The sequence below is a fragment of the Miniopterus schreibersii genome (genome assembly GCF_964146895.1).
Source record: "Miniopterus schreibersii genome assembly, chromosome: 9".
NCBI classification, from domain to species: Eukaryota; Metazoa; Chordata; class Mammalia; order Chiroptera; family Miniopteridae; genus Miniopterus; species Miniopterus schreibersii.
Window position 1 is genome coordinate 73,719,360 of NC_138118.1, and position 12,818 is coordinate 73,732,177.

General features: G+C 43.7%; 1 protein-coding gene across 1 annotated transcript; it reads right to left on the bottom strand.

Annotated features, from left to right (window-relative positions):
• Window positions 1–10,694: 10,694 nt before the first annotated feature.
• NPVF (neuropeptide VF precursor) lies at window positions 10,695–12,451 on the bottom strand (the record flags this gene model as incomplete). The annotated part of the gene is given in 3 exon segments (XM_081146984.1): window positions 10,695–11,048; window positions 12,297–12,430; window positions 12,433–12,451. Coding segments are annotated over 3 exon segments (507 nt in total).
• Window positions 12,452–12,818: the final 367 nt, after the last annotated feature.

A 12,818-nucleotide genomic window follows, 5' to 3' on the forward strand; every position in this document is an offset into this window, starting at 1 on the left:
CATACACCACCCTAACCCTAACCTCAGCCCTGACCCTGACTGGAGTGAAAAAGGGAGGTGAGGAAGCAGAGAGATCAGAAACTGGAGGTGATGTGGGGCCAAGGGAGGGCTCTGTAAAAAATGGGAGATATTGCAGCATGTTAGTTTGCTAGTGGGAATGATTTAGTGGAACAGAAAAAAGTGATGATGCAAGAACTGGAAAGATTCCCAAAACAAATAATCCAGTTTCTCAAAGCTCTTGGATTCCAGGACCTGTGCTCCCCATGCTTCCCCACCTGCCTCACTACCGCCTGGAGTCTAAATGGTAAGGGCCCCAGATTTAGAGCAGGTGGGTGGCAAAGGTACACAACACATGCACTCTCATGTCCAAGTTTCTCTTGTAAATTCTTACAGAAGAGACCCCAGAGACATGTTGCAATAGGATTTTAAAAATACTAACCCAAAATTATAATGCTGTATCTAGTTGAATGAGAGGAATTGTAGCAATGATTAAATAACAGTAGCCAAACTAAAAAGAGATCAAACTTAAAGAGAAAACAATGCAGATGTCCCGCTGTAGTTGTGGTTGTTCGGGACCCAGCTGTTGTGGAAACTGAGTCAAACGTGCAGGTGACCCTGGATTCTTGAGCTCTTGCTGCAGTGACCCTCCTCCTTGCTGGGGGCCTGACCATCCAGGGGATCCCCTGACACTTCCTGTCCTCTGTGGAGGAAAAGGGCCACCTGAGAAAGCTTGGAACTTGGACTCAACCTTGGCCAGCACTTGCCTGTTGCAATCATTTTCTTTCCTTAACTCATTGAACTTTCTCTCAGCAGAGGTGGCTGTGTTCCAGTTTTCTTGAGCCCTTTTCGCATAGGAGGCGGTCTCCTTTCTATAGAAAAGTGCTTCTCTCCAATTCCTTGCTCATGTCTTCCACCCTCTTCCAGTAAAGGGTGCAAATGTCCGCCCCAAGCGGCTTTTAGTTTTCAAATAATTATGTCTTTAAAATAGGTTTGTAGTCCACAATGTACATCTGGGTGTTATGTTTTTATTCCTTATGACAATCTCTGTCCTTTAATTTATGCATTTAGACTGTTGACATTTAGAATGATTTTTGAAATATTTGGATGCAATCTATCTTGTTACTGTTTTCTGTTGTTTCTTTTTTTGTCTTCCTCTCTCCTTTGCCTTCTCCTGCTATCATTTATATCACTTATTCATAAGCTAAAACCATACAGTACATTGTTGCTATTATTATTTTGAGCAAATTGTTGGGCCAATTAAGTAAAATAAAGTATCTTATTTGACCTTCATTTATTCCTTTTTTAATACTCTTCCTTTTTCATGTAGATGTGGGAGTCTAACCTGTATCCTTTTCCTTCCCTCTGAAGAAATCTTTTTAAAATTCTTGCAACACGGGTCTACTGATGTGTAATTTTCTTTAATTTTGTTTGTCAGAGGAAGCATTTGTTTCCCCATCTTTTTCAAAGGATAATTTTGCAGAATTCAGTTTTCTAGGGTTTTTTTTCACCTTTCAACACTGTAAATACTTCACTCCTCTCTCTTTTTGCGTTCATGGCATCTGAACAGAAATCAATGTAATTCTTATCCTTGTTCCCCTATGAGTAAGGCTTCTTTCCCCCACTGGCTTCTTTCAAGATTTTCTCTGTGTCTTTGATTTCCTGCAGTTGGAATATGGTGTAACTAGGTGCAGTGTGCCTACCATGCGCATGCTGCCTTTAAAAAATTTTTCCATTATAGTTGACATTCAACATTATATTACTTTCAAGTGTTCAGAATAGTGCTTAGACAGTTATATAATTTACAAAGTAACCCCCTAAATGAGTCTAGGACCCACCTGGCCCCATACATAGTTATTACAATATTATTGACTATATTCCCTGTGCTGTACTTTATATCCCAGTGACTGTTTTATAAATAGCAATTTGTACATCTTAATTCCTTCACCCCTTTCACACAGCTCTCCAACCTCACTCCTGTATGGCAACCCTCAGTTGTTTTTTTTTTTATTTTTATGATTTTATTTTATTTTATATTGTATATTTTTTAAATTTATCTTTATTGTTGAGAGTATTACAGGTATCCCATTTCCCCCCCCCCCCAATTGATCCCCTTCACTTCCCTCCCACCCCCTTCCCAGGCCTTCACCCTGTTATTAACTGTGTCCATGGGTTATACATATAACTTCTTTGGTTAATCTCTTCCCACCCTCCACCCCTCTTCCCTCTTTCCTCTGAAATATGATTGTCTGTTGCAAGCGTCAATGTCTCTGGATTTATTTACTTCATCAGATTCTTTTGTTCATTAGCTTTTTCTTAAAGAAGACCCTTCAACTTTTCCTGTAGTGCTGGTCTAGTGGTGATGAACTCCCTTAGCTTTTTCTTATCTGTGAAGCTCTTTATCTGACCTTCAATTCTAAATGATAGCTTTGCTGGGTAGACCAATCTTGGTTGTAGTTCCATATTTTTGATCACTTTGAATATTTCTTGCCACTCCCTTCAGGCCTGCAAAGTTTCTGTTGAGAAATCAGCTGACAGTTGTATGGGTGCCCCCTTGTAGGTAACTAACTGCTTTTCTCTTGCTGCTTTTAAGATTCTCTCTTTGTCTTTAACCTCTGGCATTTTAATTATGATGTGTCTTGCTGTGGGCCGCTTTGGGTTCCTCTTCTTTGGGACCCTCTGTGCTTCCTGGACTTGTAAGTCTATTTCTTTCCCCAGGTAGGGGAAGTTTTCTGTAATTATTTTTTCAAATAGGTTTTCAATTTCTTGGTCTCTTTCTTCCCCTTCTGGATCCCAATAATACAAATGTTGGGCCCCTTGAAGTTGTCCTAGAGGCTTCTTGTACTATCTTCATATTTCTGGATTCTTTTTTCTTTTTGCTCTTCTGGTTGGGTGTTTTTTTGTTTCCTCATGTTCCAAATTGCTGATTTGATTCTCAGTGTCCTCTACTGCTGATTCCCTGTAAATTATTCTTCATTTCAGTTTGTGTAGCCTTCATTTCAAATTGGTACTTTATTATGTTATCAGTATTCTCAGTTATTTCCCTAACAGTCTGCTTAAACATCCTTATAACCATTATTCTGAACTCTGTATCTGTTAGCGTGCTTGGATCTATTTCATTTAGTTCCTTTTCTGGAGATTTCTTCTGTTCTTCCCTTTGTGACATGTTTCTTTGCCTCCACATTTTGGCTGCTTCCTGGTGTTTGTTTCTATGTATTAGGTAGAGCTGCTATGTCTCCAGGAATGTGTAGAGTGGCTTTGTGTAGTAGGTGTCCTGTAGGGTCCAGTGGCTCAGCCTCCCCAGTCACCTGAGCTGGGCCTTCCAGGTGCTCCCCTGTGTGGTCTGTGTGCACTGTCCTGTTGTAGTTGAGCCTTGGTTGCTGTTGGCATCCCTGGGAGGAACTGACCCCCAGGCCAATCAGCTGTGAGGACCAGCTGCAACTACATCCAGAGAGCTGCTGTGCTGGAGACACCCCTATGGAGCAGAATTTGCTTCAGCGGAGCTTTGGTGTTCACCAAGTGCGCCCCTTGAGTGTGTCACTCGTGGATGTGGTAGGGCTGTAATCCAGCGTGGTCGAGTCTGACCACCAGGTGCACTGTCTCTGGGGCCTCCCGGGAGGTGCAAAGTCAGCCTCTGCCAGCGCCTTGCCCAGGGCCACCCAGCATGAGCTACTCAGCAAACCGTAGTTGGCTGCTACTTGTGCTGGGCTTGGAGGAGCCCAGGAGAGGCCAAGCTATGAGCCAATGCAGCTGCCGCTAGTGCCAGGCCTGGGGCCGCTTATCAAGCCGTATGGGGCAGCTGCTGCTTGAGAGATTTTAGGAAAGTCCTAAGCATGAGGCTCGAGAGGCCCCTTGCACAGAAAAGCCCCTGGGAATGGCCTGGCTGAGCTGCAGGTGGGGAGGGGGCGGGGCCTCCGGGAATCACGGGGCGGGGCCAAAGGTGCGAGTCAGGTGCTGGCGATTCAAACATGGCGCCTGCCTGCCGGCTGTGTGCGGGGAGGACTCGCCACAGGAGCCATGGCCTCCGCCAGCCCTTCTGCCCGGGAGGAAGCCGCCCTCCGCCTCTCGCCCGGATCTCAGGCAGGTTAGTTCCCCCCGAGTGTCCCGGGTCCTTTCCGGCTGCTGCCCGGCGCTGGGCTCAGAGGGAGCGTCCGAGCGAGTCCGTGCCGGGCCCTTTAGAGGAGCTGCTGGGGCTCCCGCAGCCTCCGACCCTCAGCGACAGTCCCCGCTGGTTTCACAGCCCGGAGTTGTGGGGACGTCTCTTCCTGGCCTGGAGCCCTGGGCTGGGGGCCTGCTGTGGGGCTGGGACCCCTCGCTCCTCCGGGAAACCGCCGTCGCCGGGATTCCCTTCCGGGTTTCAACTGCGCCACCGGGTGTGGGCCCGCGGCCGCGTCTCTGAGATTCAGCCCCGATCCGCCTGCGTCTCCTCCCCTCCTGCCGGGCTCGGTGCTGCTTCAGCTCCCTGGTTGTGGGGCTTCTGTGCAGCCAGATCTCAGGAGCCTCTGAGTGACGGTGGTTCTGTATTTTAGTTGTGATTTTGATGTGGTCGCGGGAGGCGGCGGGGGCAGCTGTGACCTACGCGCCATCTTGTTTCTCCTCAGTTCTTTTCATCTATGGGTCGATTTCTACTATTTGTTCATTTATTTTGTTCTTTAGGTTCCACGGTAAGTGACATCGTATGGTGTTTGTCTCTCTCTGTCTAACTTATTTCACTTAGCATAATACCCTCTGGGTTGTTGAAAATGATAAGATTCCATTCCCTTTTTATGACCGAGTAATATTCCATTGTATATAGGTAATGCTGCTTTTTCCACTCATCTGTTAATGGGCACTTAGGTTGCTTCCATATCCTGGCTATTGTAAATAGTGCTGCAATAAACACGGGGGCTCACAGATCTTTTCTAATTAGTGTTTTGAATTTCTTCAGCTATATGCCCAGCAGTGGAATTGCTGGGTCATAGGTAGCTCTGTTTTAAATATTTTGGTCAACGTCCGTATTGTTCTGCATAGTAGCTACTTTAATTTGCTAACCCCCTGACAGAGCATGAGTTGTGTAAGTTCTTTATACAGTTTAGATATTAACCCCTTACCAGATGTGTCATTGGCAAATATCTTTTTCCATTCAGTCGGTTGTCTTTTTGTTTTGTTGATGGTTTCCTTTGCTGTGCAAAAGCTTTTTAGTTTGATGTAGTCCCATTTATTATTATTATTATTGTTTCCCTTGCCCAGGGAACTATATCAGAGAAAATATTACTAAGAGAAATGTCAGAGAGTTTACTGCCTATGTTTTCTTCTAGAATTTTTACGTTTTTGAGTCTTACACTTAAGTCTTTAATCCACCAATAGGCAACGATACAGAACCCTTTCTCTCCTCTGACTGGCCCCGATTTTAAAAGTCCACTGCTCTCATTAGTCCAGAAGAACTCACAGTGCTACCTTGTCCAGTCGCCCAGCTTTTCTGCACCACTGTGCTGTGTTTATTAGCATTAGAGTGAAAAGGGCCCATAGATATGAAAAGGCGGGAAGGCAGGTTTGTTTAGGGTAAGAAACAAGACTTCAGAAATGATTTAGTGTCTTGGGTAAGGCCATGCATAACCCTCTAAGGTAAAGGTTTGATTGGCAAGTGGAAGGCTCATGCATCAGAGAAATCGCCGACTTCAGTGATGCGTGACCCTGGCTCCACGCCTGCTCCACCATTGCCCTCTCGCTGTCCTGTGATGGAGGACATGGCCAGGACTGACAGAGAGAGGAGGTTGAAGGGGCAGTTGTTAAAATGTCACCCACCCAGACTGAAATCCAAATGGCTTAATTTACCACGATAGGTTTTAATTAATGAGAGTGAAAAAGTGAAGAGGTTGTGCTTTCTAATCAAACAAAGTAATGCTTTAGCTACTGAAATGCAAATGGCTTAATTGGGATGGAAACAAAAAGTTAATTAGGTCAAAAAGATACAGTGAGAGGAAACCCAAAGCATCTTCGCCATAGTTGGATCTACGGTTGGTTTGTGGTAAAAGAAGGCACACATGGAAATTAAAGAATCAGTGACTATTTCAGTCTTATAGAAAACACAACCTTTGCATGTCATTGCAGATATTTTAACATAGAAGGAACCTTACTGATTCTCAAGCATAGTTTGCTCTGTTCTGTTTAAGTACTCTGCCTTTCCTTGAGGATGTACTGAGTCCCTGATGGTAAAATTCCTTGACTCACAGCTAGACTCAGGCTGCAAAAATGAGATTTTACTGCTGCCTTTGATAAACTGTTGAATTTAGGGGGTTGTATGTTAGTTTAAAATTTTAAGTTGTTAACTGAGCCTTACATGTACAGTATATTGTACAGCATACACCAGAGGATCTTAGAGACTTTTTGTTGTGGTGGTTATTGTTTTGGTCAAAGAATTTAAGATTAGTTTAGTACAAATGTGGAGCATTTTCTGCCCTCTAGTGGTTAAAAGCAATTTTGCAACGTAGGTTACGTTTCAGTGCTTTAAATTATAAGGGAAAAGCTACATGTTATTTTAAAAAGTGATTTGAGCCCAGCTGGCGCGGTTCAGTGGTTGGGCATCGACCTAGGATCCAGGAGGCCGAGGTTCGATTCCCGGTCAGGCCACATGCCCGGGTTGTGGGCTGGATCCCCAGTAGGGGGTGTGCAGGAGGCAGCCGATCAATGACTCATCATTGATGTCTCTCTCTCTCTCCCTCTCCCTTCCTCTCTCTGAAATCATTAAAGATAAATTAAAAAAAAAAAGCGTGGTTTGAAAATTATGTAGGTGCGTTGCTGTAGCTAATTAGCACTATTGCATATTTTAAGAAAGACACGTAGTTTTATGTTTTATTAACCATAATGTAGTAATGCCGGGAAATCTGGCAAGAAGTAAAATAACTTTTGAGATCATTTTTCTTCAGGATTAAATACTACGTCTCCACCTCTACAAAGAGTATTAATTCGACATTACCCTCATTATAATTTAATTGCACTCCTGATCCTAGTCGCGCTTTCCCGCTTCGACCCCTTTCCTGTGCTAGTTTCTGTGCTCCGGAGAGAACAAAGGGCAGAGCATCCCCGCTCCCTAAGTGACAGAGGAGTAGATGCGTCACCCGAGAGTTAGGTCATGAGAGGAAAGCGCCACGATGCATGGGGAGGAGGCCGCGAGGAAGGCTGTGATGGCGCTCATGTTTTCTGTTTAAAGCTTAGTTCAGCAGATGCTCCGTGAATGCTTAACGGGCGCGAGGGCTGGATGGGACACGGCTGTGTCGCGGTGGACAGGACAGCGGCGGCGGAGAGCGCGAGCTCTGGGGTCGCGGGGGTCTCAGTGGGCCCCTGTTAGCTCCAGAGCGTTCTTTCTGAGCTCAGTTCTCCTGCACAAAAACGAGCGTAACAGAAATGGGTAGAACAGCATTAAATGTTGAAACACACATAGTTGTAACAGTAAATCGTCACTGTTTTTATTAAGCTGGGGAGGGGATACAAAGAAGAGTGGGACGGCCTGCGTAGCGGTTGCTCAGTAGGAAGGATTTTGCACCCCAGGACCCATTTGGCAATGTCCGGAGACATTGTCAGTTGTCACATTTGAGGGGTGGTGCTACTGGCATCTAGCGGGTAGACGCTATGGGTGCTGTTAAATACCGTATGGGCACAAGGCAGCCACCCACTACAAAGAATTATCCGAAATGTCAATAGTGTTGACCTTGGCCTACTGAAAGAAAGAGTTAAAATATGTTATATATTTTATATAACAAGGAAATGAGCTTATAGAGGCTGAGCAGACCGTCTGGTTGTCCATCCAAGATCCATGCGCTTTTAGCCGGGGTAGTAGTGGCCGGGGCAATGTGTCCAACAGAGAAACTATGTTTCCCAGCTTCACTTGCCGATTGGGCTGGCCAATGACATGAAAGATGCTGGATGGTGATCTTTAAAGGGCCTTTGGGGAAAGAGCACCCCTTTGCCCGTCCCTTTGTTTTTGTTGGCTGGAAGGGGACGTGATGGCCTGGGGGGAGCCATGTGCTTAGGACAGTGGAGTAGAAAGATGGCAGGAGCCTGGATCCTTGGTGACTGTGGAGTTTCCACACCAGCCCAGCACTGCTTCCTTTCAGACATTTTTATGTGAGGGAAAAAAGTCTTACTTGGTTGGCCCCGGCCCCCGTGGCTTGGTTCGTTGGAGTGTGATCCTGTACACCAAAAGGTTGTGGGTTCGATTCCTAGCTGAGGCTCATATGGGAGGCTACTGATCTTACTTGGTTAGAACAATGCTGTTTAGGTTTTCTGTTATATGCAGCTGCATCCAAATTTGAACTGGGTCTTGAAGGATTTTCACAGAAAATGGGCCTTTGAGGTGAGGGAATTGGAATGAATAAAGGTGCAGAAATGTGAAAGTGAGTGTTTCTAGGAATAACTTGCAGTTTGATAAGATCCAAAGGAGAAGTGTCACATAACGTCTTCAGGAAGATCTGTAGGGAAAAAGGGACACACACACACACACACACACACACACAGCAGAGGCCAAGCGCTCTCACCTTTCCTGCCCATTTCATTTGTTGGTCACACTTAGATGAACACTGACCTTTCATTTTTCTCACTGAGAAATTGGTCCCCGAGTCAGTACATTTTTTCCCCTTCTTGTGTTTCTCAAGGTCACTGTCATAGTGTGATGTATGAAATGTGGGCCTGAGGTCACGTGGAAGTTGCCTTCCATGAAAAGCGTTGACATATCACATGTGTCATCCCCAGCTTTCCCCCAAAGCCCCTGCACTGCACTCGCCTTTACAGGCTGCCTGAGTTTTAGGACAGGACCAATCCACGTGGAATTTCCTTGGGGAAGGGAAGTGTTGGAAGAGAGGATATTTGGGGGGATGATCCTGGGAAAGAGCATAATTACCAGCTCACTTCTATTTTATACTATCATAAAAAGCTGGTATTTGGGGGAGGGTTGGATTAAACCACCTGAGTGATTCTGATTAATTTGACACTATGTTCATAGCACTTTAATGGCCAATCAGATAATACTATTCATTTATAAATTGAGTAAGATACTAATTTAAAATAATTCTAGAAATAAAAATATCTTCTATTGCAATAATTCTTGAACTTAATGGGATCGCAAACCCCCATGAGAATTTAACCCCAGAACCCCAAACTCTCTCCCCAGAAAAATGTACCTAGGTGTGTAATGATTCAGAGAAATAATCATTTTTAGCAGCTATAAGCATTCCTTATAAGGAGAGACTTACCTTTGTTGCAAAGGGTGTCAAAAGTGAAGTTTTAACTAAAACACCAAAATCTAATAGATGTGAAATTCCCAAGGCAAGATCACCTGACTTTTTAAATTTATTGGTTTAGAGAGACAGGAAGGGGGTGGAGAGGAGAGAGAGAGAGAGATCAGTTTGTTGTTCCACTTACTTACGCATTCATTGGTTAATTCTTGTATGTACCCTGACTGGGGATCGAACTCACAACCTTGGTGTATCTGGACAATGCTATAACCAACTGAGCTACCCAGCCAGGGCCATTTGCAGACATTCTGAAGAAAGCGATTGAGAAGTGGTTCCTAATTCTCAATTCCCTCCCCAACTTGGAGACTATTAACAGATAAGATTTGGGTTTATGAAGAGATTTTTTTTGGAGAGTGTTGTCACTTTGCTGTGAATGCCCCTTACCCCTGCCCAGGTGTCTGATGATTACTGTGTCTCTCACCCATCACCAGTGAGGGGCTTCCATAGGATGAGGAACTGTGTTCTATGTGGTTGAAGGAAACAAAGGACTGGTGCCCAATTCCAGGCCAAAAAGCTAAAGCATCTGGGGGTGGCAGAGTAGAGGAAGGCCTCCAGTGTGGAGGGTGAGCTGTAGGTGAACAGATAAAGGCTTTGGGAAAGAGAAGCTGTTTTGGGTCTCACTGGAGAGGACCCCCAGAAGATAAATGGGCATGAGTGGAGCAGGTACCTGTGTCCCAGGGTGAGGGCTGAGGCCAGCCTGGGGATTGCAAGGTGTCATGGGAAACAGAAGAGTTGCATGGAGGGGGCCTGCAGTGGTGGGAGGTACCATCCTCAGGGAACCAGGAGTAAATCTCTCCACCCTGGTAAGCACTGAACTCTGCCTCTTATCTACTAGAAAGTAATATGTAGGTAGCTTATTTGTTTTTGAGTCTCTTATAGTATGCACTCTGATTTGTACATAGTAGATACTCTATGAATACTCTATTAATTAATAGAAATGATAGTTATAATAACAAATTATTTATGAGTAGAGATCCAGAAAAAAATTTAAAGTTGAGGAGGAAAATCTTCTGAATTTGAGAACTGGTGTCCTTTGTACTTGCAGACAACTGTTTTTGGACTGCTTATTATGTTAGGTCAAATGTTGGGCAATGTCATAAACTTAAATTCCCAATAGTGTCACCGTATGTTTCTACTCAGTGTGAGGCTATAGGGTAATGAGATGGCCCATATGGCACTGAGGAGAAGTCATCTCATTACCTTATAGTCATTTTTACAGCTGATCTTCTATAATTCTCAATTCATAAATATTTATTTCCCAGGGTCTTTGCCTTCTTCCTTCTAAGAAACTTAACTTTCTTACGAACTTCTTTTGAAAAGATGTAATCTTTTTTATAGTTTCTGGACCAGCTGTACATAACTGGCCATGCAGTGTCACAGGTTTTCAGGTATCTACCGTGGGTGTTTTTGATCAGAGTTCTGGATTTCTCAGGGCTGGAAGGTCGTGGAGTAAAGCAACTCATTGGCAGATGGTGAATGCATGGGCTCTCGGAGTACATCGTTCTGTGTCTTGGTGACACTTTGGGCTGCTATTCTCACAGAACTTTGGGGCAGATTAGGAACAGGCCTCAATATGCTTTCCTCTATATTTCTTCCAAATCCCAGGGGCAGGATGGCCATTGCTCCAGTGCTTTCTTCTTCCATGGGCCTCCCAAGTCTCAAAGTCAAGTTGGCTGCTGAGCATGGCATTATGTTGACTGCAGGTGTGCTCATCTTCCTGACGTGTTTCGGACGCCAATCTTTTAATTCTTCAAAGCTGAAACTTCTTTTCTTTTCCTTTCCCTTTTAAGGTCTCCTCTACACTATCATTAGAAATGACCATGAAAATGATTTATTATTGTTGTAAGCAATAGATTTGAACCTGAAATGAACTTAAATCCAGACTTTAATCTGTAGAATTGTTAAAGCTCTAAACAAAGTGTGTGTTTTCATGTGCAGAATAATTGAATAAATAATTTGCATTAAGCTTCTGAAAGCAATCTAGTTTCTCTGTCCCTGGACTATTGCACGACAACTATAAAATAATAATCTAGAGAGTGAACACAGCAATGTGTTCAAACAGCAGGAACATAATGAGGCATTGAAGTGAGACAAAAGTTTGTTTCACTGCAGTTATTCTGTTTTGGGTTTTGATTCATGTTGTTTATGGAGTATTTCATATATTTTTATATTTTGATTTCAGAGAAACCTCCCACTGCCTCTTGATGTCCTTGTTTCCCTGTCTGTAAAGGCCACAGTGGTGGATACATGGAAACAGAGATGCTAGCAGGTTTCGGGGTACAGGCGGAGGAGGCGCCCCTGGATTTCTTTTCACCGGTTCATGTTCAGAGTTCCAGTCTAAAAGCATTTCTCAAGAAATGGATTGTATCTTTATTAGTGCATAAATTACATTTTAAGTAAAGCACCAATTAGTTTGTGGGTTACTGCCCCAGTAATGTACCAACTTTAAAGAAACCACTTAAAATACTGTTACCGTATAATTACATTTAGTTTAACCATGAAAGTTTGTCCATATAAAGATTTTTAAATGATTGTTTTCTGATTGTAAAAGTATATACTCGTTTCAGTGGATTTGGGAAATATGTAAGAGCATAAGGAAGAAAATAAAGATAGCTTGCAATTCCACCACCCAGGGATAAATATGGTAGTTAGATTTACCCCAGACTTACGAGCTTGTGTTTGCTACACGGGAAATCGGAATGCCATGTTTTTTGCCTGTAGTTGAAGACAGTTCAAATGTCCAGCTCAATAGTATCAGGTCTGATTTCTGCAACTATTTGTTATAACCATGTACCTCTGAGTCCACTGAAGCTCGTCCACAGCACCCTGTGCTCACTAGGTCTCCTACCCCGTACTTACATTGTCTTCAAAGAGGCTGGGCTGTTTGCTGCTGGGTCACACATTCCGAGTCAGCACCCACTGTCACGGGAATGCTGAAGTTTGACACAAAGCACAGCATAAACGAACTCTCCCTTACCCCGCACAAAAGCCGTGGACTCCGGACAAATATGCAGTTACTGCGGGTCATGTTAGCGTTAAAGAGCTTGCTTCAGAGCATTCGTCACAATTTTCTTCGCTGTGACGATTGGACATCGTTAATTCATCTGCACAGAAGATGTTTGGTGTTAACAAGCTTGAAGTGGCTAAGGTCAATAAAACGAATTGTTTGATGAAATAACTTCCATTTCATCCAAACTCCGGAATTAAGCTTGTATGTGCAGCTTGATGTCTATAAGAAGGGAAACTGTGGTCTTTTTATACTGTCTAAAAACAAAGGGAAGTTCGCTTTACCAGGGAAATCAATCCCACATGTTTTAAGTACCAACATTCATTAGCGTGTTTAACTAAAATATGTATGTAAGGAATGTGGGCAGTTCATTCTGGAAGACAGCAGTGTTTCTGCTTACAAATTCATTAACTTTGAAAATAATTTTCCTCATTAAAAAGGAGCTCCTAATGAGGTAAGTTTGGGGCCATAGCAATTAAGATTCCAATCACACAGAATGCTTTATTTCTCCAAGCTCAAACAAAAAGCAGTTCGGTGTTTGCGTC